The 22,875-nt window shown below is 40.7% G+C and overlaps 1 protein-coding gene across 2 annotated transcripts; it reads left to right on the top strand.

The window, feature by feature from the left end:
• Window positions 1–18,328: 18,328 nt before the first annotated feature.
• On the top strand, window positions 18,329–22,500 carry ARF6 (ARF GTPase 6). 2 transcript variants are annotated; one of them, XM_068991737.1, is made up of 2 exons: window positions 18,329–18,412; window positions 18,808–22,500. In XM_068991737.1, the coding sequence occupies exon 2, from the start codon at window positions 19,283–19,285 to the stop codon at window positions 19,808–19,810; it is 528 nt and encodes a 175-aa protein (XP_068847838.1). In that variant the 5' UTR covers window positions 18,329–18,412; window positions 18,808–19,282; the 3' UTR covers window positions 19,811–22,500. The 2 variants fall into 2 exon arrangements, with proteins under 2 accessions (XP_068847838.1, XP_068847831.1); XM_068991730.1 differs by lacking the exon at window positions 18,329–18,412 and adding an exon at window positions 18,655–18,707.
• Window positions 22,501–22,875: the final 375 nt, after the last annotated feature.

Below are 22,875 nucleotides of genomic sequence, written 5' to 3'. Positions count from 1 at the left end.
GGGAGACAGAGGATGAGATTGTTGGGTGGTATCATCAACACAGTGGACATGAGTTTGAGGAAACTCTGGGAGATGGTGAAGGACAGAGAAGCCTGATGTGCCACAATCCCCAGGATTGCAGAGTCGGACCTCACCTCTGGTGAGGTGAGGTGCAGCATTAAGTGGAAAGAAACCAGAGCCCATGGATAACTTACTGGAGTTGAACAACCCTGTTTGCCTGGGCAAGCAGGTCCTGTAACCAAGCAGGACCCTATGTGGCTTTCTCGACATACCCTCCCAAGCCACTCATATCCTCTGCCTGTCTTTATTTTGTAGAAAAACTTTAGCATCCTCAGCCTTCCCTGAGTTCCAAAGAATAAATTTAATCAGAGAAGTGAGAAAATGTAAAAACAAAGGAAAACAGTCAAGCAAGAAAAATAATAAGAGTTTAGCCATTAAGTAAAGTCAAGGACTTTCAGGGCCTCATCAAGGGCTATAGATAACATTCTGAGCCATGTCCTTTGAGCTGCTTTGCAGATACTGAAACTCCCACTAGGTGGAAGAAGTTAACTGTATGCTGCCCACAAGAATGTAGGCTGCAGACCAGCTGGAATCAGAAGGGTGATGATGTTGACTCCTAATTACCTCACCACCAATCAATCAGAAGAATGTACATGAGCTGATCACACACCCTGTAACCGTCTTGCTCATCCTATCTTTAAAAACCTTTCCCTGAGGGCCACTGAGGAGTTTGGGCCTTTTGAGGATTAGCCGCCTAGACTCTTTGCTTGGTGTCTGCAATAAAAGCTGCGTTTTCTTTCACCACAACCTAGTGTCATTAGATTGACTTTACTTCACACAGTTAAGTGGACTCAAGTTTGCTTCGGTAACACCCCCATTTCATTTAAATCACTATATTTTGGGGTGTCTATTATTGCAGCATACTCTGTCCTCTAATTTAGGGAAGCTCACAGAGGAAACTCTGGCTAACCAAAACTCAGAAAGGGCAGGAACTGAAAGAGCTCCAGGCATCTCCAGGGCACCCCAAAAGGATGAATCAGCCTTGACCTCCTGTAAGGAGTCTGATTCTCTATTTTGTGTTCTGTATCCTTCTACAATCACCCTTTTATACTCATATCCATTTTTAAAATCATAATTTTAAGTAAAACTTTTATGTTCTGCTTTTCAAATTTGTCACTATACTTTTAGTGGCAGTATGTCTCTCAGCTTGATGTATAATTGATGATGATTTAAATTGAACCGCTATCAGTTACCCTAACCACTATTTCATCATTCTATACGTTTCACCTGTATTATTTTATGAATTAGTGATATACATAATACCCAGTACAAAGTTAATTGTGCACAAATTTGCATCAGTCACTTTTCTTCCAGCTTTATTGAGGAACAATTTTCAAATAAAATTGTAAGATATTTAAGGTAGCGTACAATGTAATGAATTGTGTCCATTGTAAAAGGATTCCTGCCATCAAGTTAACACATCCATCACCTCACGTGTTTTCTTTTTTTTTCGGGGGGAGGGGAACATTTAAGTTTTAGTTTCTTAGCAAATTTCAATTGTACATCCAGAAGTGGGATTGCTGGATTATGTGGTCGTTCTACTCTGACTTTCTTGACACACAGCCATACTGTTTTCCATAGCAGCTAAACTCGTTTGCATCCCCAACGATGCACAAGGTTTCCCTTTTCGCCACATCCTTGCCAGCTTTTATCTAGGTTTTTACTTATTGACAGTGCAGAAACCAAGGTTATGGGCTGTCTGGGGTTTTGCTCTTTCAAAACATAATCTGAATGACAGTTAATTTTGAGGCACTAAATGTCAGACTCGATTCTGCATTCATTCCAAATGGAATGTCTCAACCTGTCTACACACGTCCATTCGCTTGCGCTCGAGTCATTTATAAATCAGTCCTTCAGGGGAACATTAATGGGGTCAGAACCAGAAGGTTTCTGCCCTGGCAGCCGGAAGAGAAGGCTTGTGGGTAAACCGGGTCCCGGCTTACCGCCTCAGCAACAATCAAGCAGGGGACTAGCCTAAGGCCCTGGGCTGCATAGCCGGAAGAGAACACCAGAGGAGAGCTGACGCGGTTGAAGAAAAGAAGGCGGAATGATCACCCGCCAAGAAGATACAGAACGAGCCCAGTGCACTGCTTCCAGCACCAACTTCCAGCTCGGTCCAGCCCAGCCGACTACAGAGGAATGAGGAAGTGGAGGAGGCTGGGCCTCCGAAAGGGAAGGTGGGGCCACCTGGGCAGGGAGAGGCGGGGCCGCCTGGGCTGTGAGAGGCGGGACCCGCAGGGCTGGAGAGGAGAGTAGCCGGGGGCCGGCGGAAGGTGGGGCAAGGAGGAGGGTGCGGTGGGACACGAGGGACGGTTCGGTGGGGAGGAAGGGGGCGAGAGGCGGGGTCACTAGGGGAAGGTGAGGCGGGGCTTCTCTAGGACGGAGACTCCGGAGGCGCAGGGGAAGAGCCGGGTGCCGCAAGGGGGCGAGGATCTCCGCGGTCTCCGGATCTCAGTCCAGTCCTGGGCTTCCTCCTCCCAAGAAAGCCTCCCGGCCCCGCGGCCCCTCGCAACCGCGCGACAGTTTCGCTGCTGCGGACAGGATTTTCTTTATGATAGGTTATTTGCATTTCAGAGACACGCCCATATGGGCTAACCCCGATTCTGTTACATTTAATAAAGGAACAATGGATTAACGAGACGTAATAAACATTTACTTCTTGGCCACACTCTGACGGAAAAGCCTTTAGTATAGTTAATACACAGTATCTCACAATGTCTATCAGAAGCTCATTTCTTGTGACAGGTTTTCAAATATCAGAATATAATCCTAAAGTGAACACAGTTACTTATACGGTGTCACGCTGCTAGACTTATAAATTAAACTTATGGGGTTATTGTCCTTAATTTAAATATCTTTTGACTTTTATGCGACAACCCATTCCAGTGTTCTTGCCTGGAGAATCCCAGGGACGGGGGAGCCTGGTGGGCTGCCGTCTGTGGGGTCGCACAGAGTCGGACACGACTGTAGCGACTTAGCAGCAGCAGCAGCACTCCATTAAAACATGGCTATTAGTTACATTGATTTTGATCTGAGGTGAAATAAATCACGTCTCCAAACCAAAACTTAATACATTAAAATCCTGATATTTAGCAAACTTTGTCGCAGTTATTGATTCTAACTCTTTACACCAATGTGGCAAAAGCTTTCTACTGTATTTAATTTATTCATTTTGAAAGTGTTAGATTGCCTTAGAACGTTTCACTTTCACCAGATTAAGTTTGAAAAAGTGCTTCCTTTGTTTGAGGACACCATAGAATCAGACTAATGCCACACCCTGCCAGAATAATTGGCAAATTAATTTGCTTTTTTGTAACTTTCTATTCTCAAGGTTAATTATTTATTGAGGTTAGTATATTTGAACAGCCTCGCTTTCGGTATAGAAACAAGTATTTTAAACTGCATACAGCTTATACTGACGAAGGCGAGAGAGGATCAAGATAATGTTCTTTAAATCATTCATTCATTCATCCAACAGTTAACTATTGAGCCAGCGCCTGCTTTGTGCTAGGTGTCCTGAAATGTTAACTATTAATATTAGGGATACAAGTTAGATTAAAAGTATAAACAGAAACAAGGAAGTTGTTTGACATGATACAAATAGTCTAAGATACAGGATTATGTCTATTCACCTTGAACCTTGAGAAAAGGGCATAATTTCTAAGAGGAGAATGACTGGAATAGTTCTAATCTTGCATAACTGCTGGCCTCTGGTTATGACTAGTATAAAAATCCTAGGGCTTTCCCTATACAAAGGTGGTGAGGAGGGTAATATCTTGAACTCCTCCCCTTACCTTGAATCAGTGGAAGCTCATTGAGGCCTTCTAAGGTTAAAATGGCAATGTGCTTTCACTTTTATTTTGGAGAGGGAAATTTTAAACTTTTGGAGTGTGGTTTAGACAGCTTCTTATTGAGATTTCATGTGATGATTGAATACATAGCACCATGGTGCTTGCTAAGAGATGTTTTATAAATACATTATTTTATTACAAGTCACATTGATAATAATTAAAATGTATTGTTACACTAAGTTTTCTCTGTATAACAATTTAATATCAAAGTGCTTCATAGTTTCCTCAGGGTGTGCCCTGAAAAAAGCCCTATTTATACACAGAGTACTAAAGGCACTGTCTGCTTGTGCCTATTCAAATGAACCCCCTTGCTGTACAATGGCAGAGCTCTAATTCATTTTCTTCAACTCATTTCCCAAGGGGCCGTGGCCTAACATGTGGCAAAAAACAAAGACAGACAAAATCACTATGTATTAGTTGCAGTATTCTGTAAAAGGAGATAACCTATAGTCACCATGATGTATGGATAAACAATATTACATATTACAAAAAGAGTATTTGTATAAGCAAGACAAATAAATACACATGCTGAGTTATGCTTTATCATTTTTAAAACAAATATTAGTGCTCTTGTACAGTAATACAATAATATAGACTAAAAGAGTGATTTACCCTTTGTGATAGAAATTAATTAAACTAGTAAGCCTGTTTATGCATTTATTCATTCATTCACTCTATCATTAATCATCAAAAGTGAAGTCACTCAGTCGTGTCCGACTCTTAGCAACCCCAGAACTGTAGCCTACTAGGCTCCTCTGTCCATGGGATTTTCCAGGCAAGAATACTGGAGTGGGTTGCCATCTCCTTCTCCAGGGGATCTTCCTGACCCAGGGATTGAACTGGGTTGTCCCGCATTGTAGGCAGACGCTTTTACTGTCTGAGCCACCAGGGAAGTCATTAATCATTAGGGATATACAATTAAAACCACAATGAGAAAAAAAAAACCACAATGAGATACCATGTCATACCTAATAGGGTCACTATAAAAAAAAACCGATAATAATAAGTGTTGGCAACAATATGGGGAGCTCTTGCACACTATTGGTGGGAATGAAAAATGGTGCTGTGAAAAGTCGTTTGGCAGTTCCTCAAAAAGTTAAGCATATGATTACTATATAGTCCAGTGATTCTATTCCTAGCCACAAGAACTGAAAACAAGGAATCAGTTACTTGTAGATGGATGTTTGCTGCAATATTACTCACAATAGCCAAAAGGTGGAAACAACCCAAGTGTCCTAATAGAAAACCATATGAACAAAATACTAACCCATAAAGAGGAAAAAGTTCTGATGCATATATAGCATAAATGATCCTTAAAAACATTATGCTAAATAAAAATATGCATGATTCGACTTATATGCAATATCTAGGAAAGGCAAATGCATAGAGACAGAAAGTGGAGAGAGGCTGAGGGGAGCAGAGAATGGGGGGATGCTTAATGGATATAGAGTTTCTATTTTGGGGTGATAAAAAAGTTTGGAAAATAGTACTATAAATTTCCTTTTCATCACTGCTTTAGCTGTGTCCTTCAGAATTATATACATTGTATTTTCACTTTCATTCATTTCAGCATATTATCCTTTCCTTTAAGACCTCTTTGACCCATGAATTATTCAGAAGTAAGTTGTTTAGTCTCCAAGGATTTTGAGATTTTCCTGTTACCTTTCTGTTATTAATTTCTAGTTTGATTCCATTGTGGATGCAGAATATACTCGGTATGATTTACAGGTCTTTAAATTTTGTTGGTATTTCTTTTCTGGCCCTGGATATGACACTTGAGAAGAGTGTATATGCTGTGGTGTTAGGTGAAATGTTCTATTAATTTTGATTATCTTGTGGGTTGATGCCATTGTTGAGTTTTTATATAACCTTGTCAATTTTCTGTCTAGTTTGTTCTATTGGTTATTGCAAGAGAGACTGATGCCTCTAACTACGTTGTTGTTGTTCAGTCGCTCAGTCGTGTCTGACTCTTTGCGACCTGATGGACAGCAGCACCCCAGGCCTCCAACTATGTGGATTCATCTATTTCTTCTTTCATTTCTATCAGTTTTTGCTTCATACATTTATATTCCTTTATTATTATAATTATATATAATTCTTCCTCAACAATCTTTAGAACCAAATCAGAGAGTGTTATAAATTTTTACTGCAATCATCAAAAATAATTTAGAAAGAAGAGAAGGAAAATCTATTATATTTACCCATATTTTTGCTTACCATGTTCTTTCCTCCTTCCTGATGTTCCAAGATTCTTTTTAAAAATATATATATTTTTTTTAATTTATTTTTGGCTATGCTGGGTTTTTGTTACCATGCAGGCTTTTCTCTAGTTTCAGAGAGCAGGGGCTACTCTCTAGTTGCAGTGCGCAGGCTTCTCATTGTGTGGCTTCTCTGGTTGCAAAACACGACCTCTAGGGCATGTGGGCTTCAATAGCTGCAGCATACAGGCTCAGTAGTTGTGGTTCCTGTGCTCTAGAGCACAGGCTCAACAGCTGTGATACATGGACTTAGTTGCCCTGCAGCATGTGGGATCTTCCTGCATCAGGGATTGAACTCACATCTCCTGCACTGGCAGACAGAGTCTTTACCACTGAGCCACCTGGGAAACCCTCAAGGTTCTTTTTTTTAAAAAATCCTTCCTTTCTGTTCAGATAACTTCCAGCTTCCTTTGGTAATATTTTAGGAAACGTCTGTTGGTGAAATTCTCTTTATTTTCCTTTGTCTGAGAATGTCTTGATTTCCCCTTCATTCTCAAAACGTATTTTCACTGGATATAGGATTCTAGGTTGACAGCTCTTTTCTTTCAGGACTTAAAAATGTCCTACCACTTCCTCCTGGCCTCTATGGTTTTGGATAAGAAATCCACTATCGGAGAGTGTTTTGCCTATGTTCTCCTCTAGGAGTTTTATAGTTTCTGGTCTTATGTTTAGATCTTTAATCCGTTTTGAGTTTATTTTTGTGTGTGGTGTTAGAAATTGATCTAGTTTCATTCTTTTACAAGTGGTTGACCAGTTTTCCCAGCACCACTTGTTAAAGAGATTGTCTTTACTCCATTGTATATTCTTGCCTCCTTTGTCGAAGATAAGGTGTTCATAGGTGTGTGGATTTATTTCTGGGCTTTCTATTTTGTTCCATTGATCTATATTTCTGTCTTTGTGCCAGTACCATACTGTCTTAATGACTGTGGCTTTGTAGTAGCGCCTGAAGTCAGGCAAGTTGATTCCTCCAGTTCCATTCTTCTTTCTCAAGATTGCTTTGGCTATTCGAGGTTTTTTGTATTTCCATACAAATCTTGAAATTATTTGTTCTATTCTGTGAAAAATACTGCTGGTAGCTTGATAGGGAATCTGTAGATTGCTTTGGGTAGTATACTCATTTTCACTATATTGATTCTTCTAATCCATGAACATGGTATATTTCTCCATCTATTAGTGTCCTCTTTGATTTCTTTCATCAGTGTTTTATAGCTTTCGATATATAGCAGGATCCTCTATGATCCACCTCCCAGAATACTGGAAATAAAAGCAAAAATAAACAAATGGGATCTAATTAAAATTAAAAGCTTCTGCACAACAAAGGAAACTATAAGTAAGGTGAAAAGACAGCCTTCTGAATGGGAGAAAACAATAGCAAATGAAGCAACTGACAAACAACTAATCTCAAAAATATACAAGCAACTTATGCAGCTCAACTCCAGAAAAATAAACGACCCAATCAAAAAATGGGCCAAAGGACTAAATAGGCATTTCTCCAAAGAAGACATACGGATGGCTAACAAACACATGAAAAGATGCTCAACATCACTCATTATCAGAGAAATGCAAACCAAGACCACAATGAGGTACCATTTCACACCAGTCAGAATGGCTGTGATCCAAAAGTCTACAAGCAATAAATGCTGGAGAGGATGTGGAGAAAAGGGAACCCTCTTACACTGTTGGTGGGAATGCAAACTAGTACAGCCACTATGGAGAACAGTGTGGAGATTCCTTTTAAAATTGCAAATAGAGCTGCCTTATGACCCAGCAATCCCACTGCTGGGCATACACACCGAGGAAACCAGAATAGGAAGAGACACATGTACCCCAATGTTCATTGCAGCACTGTTTATAATAGCCAGGACATGGAAACAACCTAGATGTCCATCAGCAGATGAATGGATAAGAAAGCTGTGGTACATATACACAATGGAGTATTACTCAGCCATTAAAAAGAATACATTTGAATCAGTTCTAATGAGATGGATGAAACTGGAGCCGATTATACAGAGTGAAGTAAGCCAGAAAGAAAAACACCAATACAGTATACTGACACATATATACGGAATTTAGAAAGATGGTAATGATGACCCTGTATATGAGAGAGCAAAAGAGACACAGATGTATAGAATGGACTTTTGGACTCTGAGGGAGAGGGAGAGGGTGGGATGATTTGGGAAAATGGCATTGAAACATGTATACTATCATGTAAGAAACGAAGTGCCAGTCTATGTTCAATACAGGATACAGGATGCTTGGGGCTGGTGCATGGGGATGATCCAGAGAGATGATATGGGGTGGGAGGTGGGAGGGGGATTCAGTATTGGGAGCTTGTATACACCCATGGTGGATTCATGTCAATGTATGGCAAAACCAATACAGTATTGTAAAGTAAAATAAAGTAAAAAGAAAAAAAAATCCACTATCATTTAAATAGTTTTCTCCCTTGTAGGTAAGGTGCTGTTTTTCTCTGGTTTTGTTCAATATGTCTTCTTTGGCTTTCATTTTAGGAAGCTTGATTATAATGTATCTTGATGTGGGTCTCCTCAGGTTTGTTTAGCTTCTTAAATCTATAGGTTTGTGTCTTTTGCCATATTTGGGCAATTTTTAGCCATTATTTCTTTGGGAACTTTTTCAGCCCACTCTATACTTTCCTTGTATGAGTCCAGTGATATAAACATTAGAAATTGTGTTATAGTAGCACAGGTTTCTGAGTCTCTTCTCAATTTAAAAAAAATTCTATTTGTTCTCTGTTGTTCAAATCAGGTCATTTCTATTGTTTTATCTTGCAGTCCACTGATTGTTTTCTCCATCCCTTCTATTCTGTGTTGAGTTTTAAAATTTTGGTTATTACATTTTTTTCAGTTCTAAAATTTCAGTTTAGTTCTTTATATCTTCTATATCTTTTTTGAGACTTCCTATTTCTTTGGTGAGGCTTTCTATTTTTTCAGCTGTTTCAAATGTGTTCACAATTGTTCACTGAAGCATTTTTACAATGGCTGCTATAAAATCTTTGTCAGGTAATCCCAACATTTTTGTCATAGTGATATTGGCATTTATTGATTTCCCTTTTTCATTCGCTCTGACATTGCTGTTTGAGAATTTGATGGTTTTTTTTTTTTTTTTGGAGAATAATCTGTGCTTTTTGTTTGAGATCTGAATATTTTGACTATTATAAGACTCTGAATTTTATTTAACCTTCTGTTTTAACTGGCTTCCTCTAGTACTTCTCCAACAGGGAAGTGGAACATCACCTCACTACTGTCAAGTTGAAACAGAAGTCCAGGTTCCTCACTAGAATCTGTGACAGCCTGGGGGCTTGTTACTTCTGGGTGGGGGTGGGATCACTGGCTCCCCGCTAAGCCTCCAGGGATACCTCCCAGGCTGGAAGGGGGAAGTGCCTCTTTACTGCTCCCAACATGGTTTTCACTGATACCACACCATGAATGGTGAGCAGTGTTGAGGATCAAGAGGGTAATGGTGGAAGAGGGGCCTGGCCTCTACATGATGAAAATCCTGACTTTCCAGTAGACCTCCTCTGATATCACCCCCACTGCTTCAACCTTCTTACTGCCTAACTGAGGTGGCAGTTCAGGCTCCCCATGAAGTTTCCAGTGACACCAAAGGCTTGGATGGGGCTCATCAACATGACATGGGGATGAAAGACCTCATTCCCCACTCTGCCTAGTGAGGAGGCAGGAGATTAGGGCACCTTGTTAAGAGACTGGTGAGGTGAAAGCCTAAGCTGCTCACCTGACCCTTCACCATGGGTGAAGGTGAGGCTACAGCTTTTTTCTTTGGGTTTAGTGTAAAGTGGTTGTTTTGAAAAGTTTTCTATCTTGCTAGGTTGCCCCTTTCCTAATTCTTTTTTAAAGAGAGAATACGCCTGGAGGTTTTTTGGCATTTCCAGGTTGCCAGCTCCAAGTCTGGGATACACGAGGCAAAAAGAAAACCCAGGGAACTCACCACCATGTCATTCCTTGGGCCTTTAAGTCCCTGATCAGCCTGCCTTCTCTCCATCTTTCAGTCTTCTTATGCTTCTTTTCTATGTAATATCCAGGGTTCTTAGTTGTACTTAGAAGGAGGAATTGAAAAAAGTATGTTTACGCCATCTTCCTGGAAGAGGCTGTTAACTTTTTTCTTTTTAGCTGCACCATGTGGCTTGTGGGATCTTAGTTCCCCAACCAGGGACTGAACTTTGGCCACGGCAGTGAAAGCACCAAGTCCTAACCCCTGGACTACCAGGGGATTCCCCTAGATTTTATTAATTTTATTGATTACCTTCTGATCAGAGCAAATGATACTGATTGAAAAAGTTCTCCAGAAATTCTAGGATGTCTTTTCCTCCTACATTAAGAGAACTATTGCTATAGCATAAGAGAATGCATTAACATATTCTAAGAGCTCTCTAAAGCTATTCAGCGATAGGTCAAAAGACCAGGTCACAGAGTGGTTTAGAGCTTTTTATAAATCAATTATTAGATTTGTCAATAGTCTGTTCCTACCTACTCCAGTTCTAATGGTGGTTTTATTACATAATACTGGTGACAGTATACAATTATTTTATATTAGGTATAATAATTTTCAATGAAGCATTAAAGTCTGTAACTTTGATATATTGTTAAAATTTTGTTTTGCTTCCATACTACATTGATACATTTTATAAAGCTTTAACTTTTATTTTTAAGTAACAGAAGCCTACTGGAGCTTGAAAGAAAACTGAAGGTGAAAGTGTCAGTCGTTCAGTCATGTCTGACTCTTTGCTATCCCATGAACTGCAGCTCTCCTCTGTCCTTGAAATTTTTCAGGTAAGAATACTGGATTGAGTAGCCATTCCCTTCTCTAGGGAATTTTCCTGACCCAGGGATCGAAACCAGGTTTCTTGCATTGCAGGCAGATTCTTTACCATCTGAGTTACCAGGGAAGCCTTGTGGATCTTGCTTTAGCAAAAAGAAAGGTCATTTTATATAAAGATGAAAGTACCTCATGAAACTCAAGGGTTGATATGAAGACAGACTTCAGGAAGGGCCTGGAACTGTGCAGTGGAGCCCAAGGTATAATATATTTTGTCTCAACTTCTCACTGTACATCTGCTTTTTCTTTCTTGACAAAGACTGTCGGCCACCAGAATATGGCTGTGACACAGTCCCTAGTTAAGAGGATATGGACCTACTGGGAAGAGACAGACTGATAATAGTCTTCCTTCAGTTCAGTCGCTCAGTCGTGTCCGAGTCTTTTTGACCCCATGGACTGCAGCACGCCAGGCCTCCCTGTCCATCACCAACTCCTGGAGTTTAACCAAACTCTTGTCCATTGAATCAGTGATCTGATTTTAAATTCTCAGGTATAAGAGTACAATTAGCAAATTAGGATCATGAGTCTACCTGTAGTTCATTTGGTATGGTGTGAGATATATGTGTGGAAGTAGAACATGGAAAAACCAATAGGGCTGACAGAAGTCTAATTTGTGTTCCTGTGGGTGGGGGTGCCATTTCCAAAGACAGCCAAAAGTGTTCAATACACTGGGTATTTTGTTCTATTCCTAGAATCTCTGATACATGGTTAACAATGTATCTACATTGAAACTGTTATAAAGTCATAGGTGTTTACCTTCTTACACAACCAACATCACTACTGTGAAAGTTGAATTCATGACTTAATATTTCTTGTAATGTCTAAAAGATATAATAAGCAGCAGAAAGACCCATTTTTACATTTGGAAATGAAGTCAAACATCAGAAACTGCTTCAAAATGCTCCAGAACTTTCCTTTTCCAGCATCAATCTAGTTAATTTGGGAAGTCAGCATACAGGGGAGCAGGGTTTCCCTATGGTGAAGAGAGTACAGAAGTGTCCCCCTAGTTCACTGGAGAGAGTCACCATACCATAGACTCTGGTTTATAAAATTGTAGTTACCCCTGAAGCTAGTCTTGAGCTCAGCAGGCTTATATTATTTGACTAGAATTTGTAGACATATAATCTAGTAGGTGTCTTTCTAACCCTTTTGGAATATAAATCTTTCTTACTTGAAATGGAAACAAACTCATAAATTTTGCCCAGCTAAGCCGTTGTTAAATTGGTTATAGTGTAACATTTAGCTAGGATTGTACAACCATTTCCACACTCATAAATCTTGGGTCATTGTGTTCAGAATTTTATGTTAGAAGCAGGAGTAACTACAAACAGTAATTTACTGATAGTCCAAAGGTACTGAATAGCAAAAACTGTTCCACTGTTTATTCTTGGTGCACATAAAACAACATTTTTAAAAAAGAAAAGGTTATGGAGGAGGACCTGATTATGCTTTTCTACGGAATTTTTCCTTTCAGCCCCAAACTGGGTTTTTGATTAGGTTAGCCTATCAGTTTAAAACATTGCCAAGCTCTGCTTTTCAATACAATCCTTTTTTTTTTCCTTCCCTCCTCCCTACCTCCCTTCCTTTTCCCTTCTATATTCCTTCCTTTCTTGCTTCTTTTCTACTTATTTTTTCATTCATCCATTTATTCTCTCTTTGAAAGAGCAATGTGTAGCATTTGAAACCATTTAATTATTTGGTTTCTAATCTATAAATACCCTTCCCTACTGGCTCAAATGGTAAAGAACATGCCTGCAATGCAGGAGACATGAATTCAATCCCTGGGTTGGGAAGATTCCCTGGAGAAGGAAATGGCTACCCACTCCAGTATTCTTGCCTGGAGAATTCCATGGACAGAGGAGCCTGGTGGGGTACAGTCCATGGGTTGGCAAAGAGTCGGACAGGACTGAGCAACTAACAGTTTCACTTTTCACTTTTTCATCAGCTAGTCAACACCGTTACATAAAGAGAAAGTAAGACAGAATTGTTGGCAACCATAGGATGATCAAAGTCATAAGCTCTAGACTAAAACTTGTCTGTGGATAGTTTCCATTTGGCTGCCCGGTATGCAGACACTTCTCTTATTTGACTTAATCACAATTTAGGTAGAAAATAGGATGAAAGGGGGCAAATAGATATTCCTTTTCCTGTTTACCTGATAGCTGGGGTTTGGGGAAGTGAATTGGGCTCAATTAATTTACTAATCGATGTCCTAGTCCAAGCTTTGAAATTTGAAGAAAATAAATAGCATTCAGAATTTATAGAATTTTTGATGTGACAGGAAGTTACTAATTAATTCAGTTTAGTTCAGTTCAGTCGCTCAGTTGTGTCTGGATCTTTGGGACCCCATGAATCACAGCACACCAGGCCTCCCTGTCCATCACCAACTCCCGGAGTTCACTCAGACTCATGTCCATCGAGCCAGTGATGCCATCCAGCCATCTCATCCTCGGTCGGCCCCTTCTCCTCCTGCCCCCAATCCCTTCCAGCATCAAAGTCTTTTCCAATGAGTCAACTCTTCACATGAGGTGGCCAAAGTACTGAGTTTCAGCTTTAGCATCATTCCCTCCAGAGAAATCCCAGGGCTGATCTCCTTCAGAATGGACTGGTTGGATCTCCTTGCAGTCCAAGGGACTCTCAAGAGTCTTCTCCAACACCACAGTTCAAATGCATCAATTCTTCAGCACTCAGCCTTCTTCACAGTCCAACTCTCACATCTATACATGACCACAGGAAAAACCATAACCTTGACTAGACGGACCTTAGTCGGCAAAGTAATGTCTCTGCCTTTTAATATGCTATCTAGGTTGGTCATAACTTTCCTTCCAAGGAGTAAGTAAGCGTCTTTCAATTCCATGGCTGCAGTCACCATCTGTAGTGATTTTGGAGCCCCAAATTAATTAATTAATTCAGTGGTTCTCAATCTTAGCTACACATTAGAATCATTCAGGAAGCTTTAAAAAACACTGGTGGGCAGAACTTCTATCACAGATATTGTGACTTAATTGACCTGGGGTGGGGCTCAAGCATTTATAGTTAAAAATGCCCCAGCTGATCGTCATGTGAAAACCATTGATCTAACCCAGCTTCCAGGGTTCACACAATAGAGAAAAGAACACCAGACTTGGATCAAAAAAAACTGTTAACTCTCCTCTGAACCATTTATTGATCTTAAGGAGTTGCTTACCCTCTCACTGCCTCAGCTCCTTCAACTGAAAAGGGAAATAACATAAACTGCCCTAATCAATTAAGAGAGATTTCTCTAATGCAGGAACAGATAAATTTATAATCAATGAGGATGAACAAATTACCCAAGTTAAACCTAAATCAAGAAGTATTAGGAGTAAGTTAAGGATGTAATTTAGCTTTTTGTATTCACTTGTGCCACTAGACCTCATTGCCCGAGTGTTTATTTTTATAGTCTGAAGACATAACTATTAAACTATTTGCTAAAATATCAACTGTAGTTTAAACTTTTGTTTTTAGTTATATCTTTTCCACTCTTAATATTGCTGAAAATGAAAGTCTTCATACTCAGGCATAACTAAATTATCAAGGTTTTGATAGAGATATACTTTTTTTTTTTTAATGGTTAAAGAGGAAAAACTAGAAAGCAGTTCTTCAGCTGACATGGGAAGAGGGAGTGAACTATCATTTTGGTTTCCACCCTCAATGTGTGGCCAGAATTTCCCTGATCCTGCATAGAATAGAAAGATACGACCGAATCATACAAAGTGAGTGATTTTTCAGTTATAGGAGTTCAGAAATAAGGGTAAATAGCATGAGGTGCTATTGTTAAAGAAGACATTTATTTCATTTTAAAGTGGAAAGCTAAGTCCTTTTATGAAAGTAAATATTTTTCTTATAAGATGATGCTTTAGTTAGGGATACAATAAACGTGATATTGAACAGATTAGGCATTATGAAATGGCATTTAAAAGTGAAGTCTTGTTTGAAAGCAAGCTGGAGAAATCTCTTCATTTGCAAGCTGAGTTAAAAGCAGAGATCCAGTTTTCTATAGTAGTCTTTAGATCTTACATTTGTGTCTGTAACTTAAAACAGTGAAATAAAATGCAAACTGAGAAATCTAATACTTTATTTTATAAATGTAAATTTTAGTTTATAAAATATTTCACTGAATGACAATATTTTTTAAATTGAAATTTACTTTTTTAATTGTTTCAAGAAAGTGTTGAGAAAACAAAATTTCATCAGTGATATGATGATTTAGTAGTTCTCTAAATTGTTACTTTTTGTAGATATTTTGGTTTTAGTGAAGTTCACTTTTTTAAAAAAAGTGTGCATATAGTTAAAATTTTTCACTGTATGTATATTCTGGTTATTATTATTTGTTTTTTTATGATCATTACTTAAAATAATCTATTGTATAATTTACATGAAGAGCCACTGTAAGATATGCCATTGTATGAAAATCTTGACTAACCTATTATTTCAAACCACAGATAAAAAGTGTATGTGTGCTTCCTTTTTTGTTTTACCTCCTCTGTGGTATAAAAGATATTCATTCAGTAAATAATGACTGAACTCCTGAGACCTACATGCTGTCACTGGGGACATTATGTGGAGAATGCAAAGTCTCTGTCTTCACTTACTCTGTTAGAAGATAAATGGAAGTTGGCTTTCAAACATGAACTGTTTTAGCCCTAGCACAGTGCCAGTGGCAGGTAGATGCTAGTCCTTCAAGTCGCTTCAATTTTTAATTATATCACACCTTTCACTGAAAAATAAGTAAAAGCCCAGAAAATCAATCTTCCATCTAGTTGGGAAAACTGGAATCCGCTCTGAGAAAACTATTATGTTGGAATGAAGCAAGATACAATAGTCATTGCCTCATATAAAAAAATTCCTTCCTCAAACAATAATTACTATGGAACTTTAATAATTACTATGGCATCAGAAGGACTGATGCTGAAGCTGAAGTTCCAATACTTTGGCCCCATGATGCGAAGAACTGACTCATTGGAAAAGATCCCGATGCTGGGAAAGACTGAAGGCAAGAGAAGGGGACGACAGAGGATGAGATCGTTGGATGGCATCACCGACTCGCTGGGCATGAGTTTGAGCAAGCTCTGGGAGTTGGTGATAGATAGGGAAGCCTGGCGTGCTGCAGTCCACGGGGTCACAGAGTCAGAAACAACTGAGCAACTGAACTGAACTGATGGCACCTTATTTATATTGGCTTGGCCAAAAAACTTGTTCGGGTTTCTCCCATATCATCGTACAGAAAGACCTGAATGAACTTTTTGGCCAACCCAATAGTTATAAAGCATTTTAAGAAATACAGTTGACCCTTGAACAATAGGGACATTGGAGGTCTCACATCAACACAGCCCAAATTCTGAGGATAACTTCTAGGTCAGCCCCCCATATCCCAGGTTTCACATCTGTGGATTCAACCAACCCGGATTGTGTAGTAACATACTACAAATCTACTGAAAAAAAATAAAAAAGCCAAGTTTTGATACAAGTGGATGTGTGCCATTCAAACCCATGGTGTTCAAGAGTCAACTGTAATATAATCGAGCTTCCAAACAACCGTGTGAAGTTCTCAAGGAGACAGCATAAATTTGGGTTAAGAGGATGAGCCATAGATTCACCATTTGATCTCAACACTAGAACCTTCAAAAACTTACTTAACCTCTCTGACCCTCAGTTTCCACTAATACTTAAAGTTACCTCACATGGTTGTTGTGCAGGTTGAAGGAAAATATTTAAAGTATGTAATAGTGTTCCTTGGAGAAGGTAATGGCACCCCACTCCAGTACTCTTGCCTGGAAAATCTCAAGGATGGAGGAGCCTGGTGGGCTGCAGTCCATGGGGTCACGAAGAGTTGGACACGACTGAGTGACTTCACTTTCACGTTTCACTTTCATGCATTGGAGAAGGAAATGGCGACCCACTCCAGTGTTCTTGCCTGGAGAATCCCAGGGATGGGGGAGCCTGGTGGGCTGCCGTCTATAGGGTCGCACAGAGTCGGACACGACTGTTCATCGTGACAATCAATATAGTGACTTTCATCCTAGATGATATCATTCTTCATCTGTTTCAACAGCTTAAAGAAGATGGAATTTACAAAGGTTTAGAGGGAAGGATTCACAGCTATGAAATGGAGGGGTGACACTCTGAACCCCAATCTTCTGACTCTAAATCTTTCTTTCAGTTTTAAGACAGTGCATGCATATTCAGGCTGATGGCAAGTAAATCACTGCTAGAATATTAATAACTTTGATAAGTAAATTTACTTCAGGCTGACTTTTATGAGGTTATCATTTAACCCATCTACCACTATCACATTTTCTTAAACTGTGAAAAAAGAAGTATGTTACCTTATGTTATTACAGCATTTTCTTCAAAAAAAGAACATTATTTTCCCGTTTGTCGTTCATTTCCAGCTTTCACTTTAGGTCTAGCTTTACCAATAAACATCTGACACAAACAGGTTTCCTTAAGTTTTCTGCAAACATTATACTTATTACTTAACCCTCAAATAGGGTTTGTGGACAGCAAAGTCAGTAGTACACTCAGTTTAAACATGAGATAACTCTGTAAGGTTAAATGTTCAAATCGAGGCAACAGAAGTAGTCTTTCTAATTCTTAAAGTTGAGAATGAGTGGCTGCTGCTGCTGCTGCTAAGTCGCTTCAGTCGTGTCCAACTCTGTGCGACCCCATAGACGGCGGCCCACCAGGCTCCCCCGTCCCTGGGATCCTCCAGGCAAGAACACTGGAGTGGGTTGCCATTTTCTTCTCCAAATGAGTGGCTGGGTAAGAAGTTATTATTAATTACACTAAAAGATGATAATATTTATACATGAAAATTTATCACCTCCTAAAAAGTTGAAAAAGCATGGAAACTGTTGATAATACTGTAATTAAAAAAAACACAAAACAAAAACGTGGACTGGTCCTGCCGAGATGTGTTGAGATTGGGCTCAAATGCCCCAAAGATGGGCTTGAGAACAAACCCAAGCCCAGTAAAAGCGCCGCACTGACTGGCAGATTCCACGCGAACCACTTGCCTCCCACGTGTCTTTCAGGAAACGCACAGAACACGAGGGATAAAAGGAAGCCAGAGAGGGCCAGGGGAAAGGTAAAAACCGTGGCTACGGCTTCCCTGGGAGACTGAGGGCTCCCGAAGGCTGCGGCAGGCTGGAGGGACCTCGCGGAGCATCAGGCAGGCATCGGGGTGTGCGAACACGCCTGGAAGGAGCACGGGGAAGGCGTTCGTTGGGGGAGCGGGCGGTCCGTGAGCCCCACTCCTTGGAGCTCCGTAGAGGACCGGCTCCCCTGGATCGAGCTGGGAGTGGAGGAAGTGAGAGCGCAGAAGAAGGAATGCATAGAGGAAGGAGTCGCTAGAGGAGCGACAGACAGGTGGGAGCTAGTCAGAGTCCCAGGTTCGCGGGGGTGCGGGTTGGCATCACCTGCGAGACCTCCGGGCCGCCGTAGCCCCGCCCCCAGCGCGTGGCGCCCCGACGCTTGGCGCGCGGGCCGCTCTCCTTACAGAGGTCGCTCTTGCCCGAACGGTTGGACTCCCTCTGTTGCGCCTGCGTAGTCGGGAGGGGAAGTGAGGCGGTTTCCTCGGCGCCTTTTCCGGCGGCGGCAGCGGCAGAACTGGGAGGAGGCTGTGGAGGCCGGAGGGAGCCCGCGCGCGGGGCGGCGGCTGGAGGTAACCTCCTGGGCTGAGCTGACGAGGCGGGCCCCCTCGGCCTCCGCTCTCCTCTGGGGCTTCCGCAGTAACTCCTTTTTCCCTCTCTGTGTCTCCGCAGGCAGCGCACCGAGTTCCCGCGAGGATCCATGACCTGACCGGACGCCAGAGCCGCGCTGCCTCTCGGGTGGCCTGGGTCGGTGGTGAGCGCGGTGCTCGCGGACCGGGGACCGGGCCGAAGGGCCGCAGCCTTCCAGGAGAAGGCGGAGGAGCGGGAACCGCGGCGGCGCTCGCGCGGTGCCTGCGGGGGGAAGGGCAGTTCCGGGCCGGGCCGCGCCTCAGCAGGGCGGCGGCTCTCCCGGCGCAGACTCAGCGCCCCGGCGGCCGCGGCGCCTGGAGGAATCAAGTTGTGTGGTGGGTGATGCCCGAGTGAGCGGCGGGCCCGGGCCTCTGCCCAGAGGAGGCGACTCCCACGCAGGCCGCACGGGCGCCCTCGCAACTGGGAGGCTCCGTTTCTGTTTCGCGGCTGCGGCGGCATTGTTGGCGGAGGGGACCCGGGACACCTGAATGCCCCCGGCCCCGGCTCTTCCGACGCGATGGGGAAGGTGCTATCTAAGATCTTCGGGAACAAGGAAATGCGGATCCTCATGTTGGGCCTGGACGCGGCCGGCAAGACAACCATCCTGTACAAGTTGAAGCTGGGCCAGTCGGTGACCACCATCCCCACTGTGGGTTTCAACGTGGAGACGGTGACTTACAAAAACGTCAAGTTCAACGTATGGGATGTGGGCGGCCAGGACAAGATCCGGCCGCTCTGGCGGCATTACTACACCGGGACCCAGGGTCTGATCTTCGTAGTGGACTGCGCCGACCGCGACCGCATCGACGAGGCCCGCCAGGAGCTGCACCGCATTATCAATGACCGGGAGATGAGGGACGCCATAATCCTCATCTTCGCCAACAAGCAGGACCTCCCCGATGCCATGAAACCCCACGAGATCCAGGAGAAACTGGGCCTGACCCGGATTCGGGACAGGAACTGGTATGTGCAGCCCTCCTGTGCCACCTCGGGGGACGGACTCTATGAGGGGCTCACATGGTTAACCTCTAACTACAAATCCTAATGAGCATTCTCCACCCATTCCCCGGAAAGGAGAGAAATCAAAAACCCATTCATAGGATTATCGCCACCATCACCTCTTTCAATTGCCACTTTCTCTTCTTTTGAATTTGAACTCTGGAGTTACAGTTCTGCGGTTTGGGGGAGGGGGTTAGGGATTTTCTTTCTTTTTTGCTTTGCGTTAGGATGCTCTGATCTGACTTTTTGACATGAACACAAAGTGCTAGATGCTCTTGTTGACTTCCAGCAAATGGGATGGGGGAAATATAGCAGTTCTTGGTAAATTCCTTTATAATAATGGTTTGATTTTTTTATCTCGAGAGAATCTTCTTTTCCAATGTATGCTTTTTTCCTTTTTGCCCAGTTTCCTTATCACTTGCTGTAGATGGCTTATTTTGCGTTCATGCAGACTATGTTGCAAGTCTGTTTCATCTAGTAAACTGAAAATTATTGCTTAATCAAACTGCTGTTTGTCTTTTATATTTAAGGCCTTTCCCCCCCTCTTATGAGTTCTGACTTTAAGTAAATTCAAATGTGACCTTTTATATCTAAGACCAGTAATAGTAAACTTAGCCCACAGTGGCAAATAATGAGTAATATCCTTGTAATATGTTCCAGTTGCACATCAGTATGTTAAACAGGTAATGTAAGAAGTTCTTTGAAATTTCAGCTATTAAGTTCTGAAACATACATCATGCATGAGTAAGGATAAAACTCAAGTTCCCCATTGCAAAGCTAACTTACACTGCATAAAACTATGAAAATATAACCTGTCAAGGACGCAGATTTTTTTTCACTTCAAAGTTAGCAACTTTGCTGTGTTTTCCCTCTTTGTTAACTTTAAAAACATACTCTTCCAGAAAATGGAGCAATAATGGTGTATAACATACACAGATGAAATATTTGTAGATATTTTAAGTGACTTTTGGGCAAAACTGGAATATATCCTTTTACCATGTTTCAAATATCTAAAGACCAGTAGATTTTAAATTACTGGAATGGTTATTTTGTTCATTAATTAATCATTTAACAATTCAAATTATATGCACCTTTTACCTAGTTGAAAAAAGCCTGTTTCCACATTACAGCAACTGATTAACCTGAAGATGTCTTTTTTTTTTTTTTTTTTTTAGTAAATGAGTGATCCATATCCATTAATTAGAACACTGGAAAAGATGTTTTATAAAAAGTATTCTGTTGGATTAACTCATGCAAATAGATATCCTGTTGGTTCAAAAATACACTATCTCCTTTAAGGAAGGAAATGTGATGAATGAATGATGTGTAGACTTGAGGAATGACAAAGGGGAAGTAAGATGTAGAAGAAGAACCTACAGATGACAATGAATGTAAACTTGTTTTTCTTCAAGTGTAAGCAATGTGCTTGCTGGTGATACCCAGATCTTAACAAGATTACTTGCTTAGCTGGTTAGGACCAGTAACTAGATTATTGAGACCACTATGATAAAACTTTGAACCAAATGTTAATGCTTGGTATAGAACAGTGTAGCAGCATCTGGTTCTTGTGTAGCCTTAAGGATTAATTGTAGAGATCCTCAAGGAATTAAAACTTAGGGAATTTCAAAAATGTAGACTGCAAACGCGGTTTACAGGAAAAGGTGAAGTGGGTTTTGTTTATGAGGGTGTCTGAAAACAAAAATTGAACGGGATATCATGGTATATGATTGGACAGTATTGGTCCTTCATGCTTTGGCCATATTGTATAATGGAGCTTTTACCAAAGATGTATGAGAAATACAAGGCTATAAAATTAACTCTTCAAAGTAAAACTCTTGACAAACGTTTTACTTAAAGCAGATGAGAAAAGGTGCTATGTTGTAGGCTCCTAATGGTGCAGAGGGATTTTTGAATTCAAAATGCAACTAAAGTATCAAGTTCTCAGTTTCACTTTAGTAGAAGTGTCTCTGGAAATGAAGCTGACACACATCTAAGAACATTTTCATTGCTTTTAAAATTCCCAAAGCTCCATCATACATTTAATTACTAGTGTTTTAAATGATTACATATAAGGTACATAAACATGGGTTATACAAATATCAATATTACAGTAACATCCTGAAGCGACAAGCACAAAGGTATAAATGCCTAAACTGGAGGAAACTTGAAACCCTCATGTTAATTCTTAAATGTAGTATTTCTAACTTGTGACAAGACAGATTGGTAGGCAGCCATTTTTGTGTCTTAAAATAACTGGGGGCATAGTTAAAATTTTATACATCAAGTGATTGCTAAGGAATGTTGCAGGTGAGATGTGGTTATTTTTAGTTTATTTGAAATGTCTTAAGGTGGGGGGAGGAGGGGGAGCAAATATTTGAAATTTGGAAAACCCTAAACCTTTTGATAAGAAATTGTAATTTTCACTTATGTTATCTTTAAGGATATGAAAGGTTGATAAATTGGTGTAGTTAAATTGAGCCATAACCATTGGTGATCATGGGGACCGGTAATTAAGCCTGCAGAAAAAAATTACAATCTAAGAATTTAAGAAATAAGATCCTGAAGATTTTGTTTAATTGCATCAATTTCTGTATTTTATGTGCATTTAAAAACTGCAGTAAGTTGAATGGGTTAATCTTGTCTAATATAAGTAAATGAGTCTGTAGACTGTGATCTCCCCAAACTAAAAAGTACAGTACTTGGAATTGTGTTCTTTATGGTTGTAGTGTTGGTAAAGCACTAATATGCAGAAAATAAAGGAATTACACAGTGCAGTTTCTCACGTTATGTTACTCGTTTGAACTAGATTAAGTGGGACGTGTGGTGTGTTGGGCCATGTTTTTCTCCAGGGATGTATGGTACAAAGTGACTTAATTTGGGAGTCATATAGCCTTTGTAAGAAGAAAAAGAATTCAGTTTGGTTCTTGTGATTCTGTCTGTCAAGGAAATTTTGTGCTGATTTAGTTCCACCAAATTTAATCTGAATTTATGATAACTTTTAGGACACAAAAACAGTTGAAAAATTTAGAAAGTGAAAGTTCTATAGCAGTTTTTATTATGCTGCTTCTTTTTTTTTAGAACAGAATTGTGTCTCTTAATTAGCCTACAGCA

Source organism: Capricornis sumatraensis, chromosome 2 (genome assembly GCF_032405125.1).
Source record: "Capricornis sumatraensis isolate serow.1 chromosome 2, serow.2, whole genome shotgun sequence".
NCBI classification, from domain to species: domain Eukaryota; kingdom Metazoa; phylum Chordata; class Mammalia; order Artiodactyla; family Bovidae; genus Capricornis; species Capricornis sumatraensis.
This window is presented reverse-complemented; position numbering and strand designations above follow the sequence as displayed.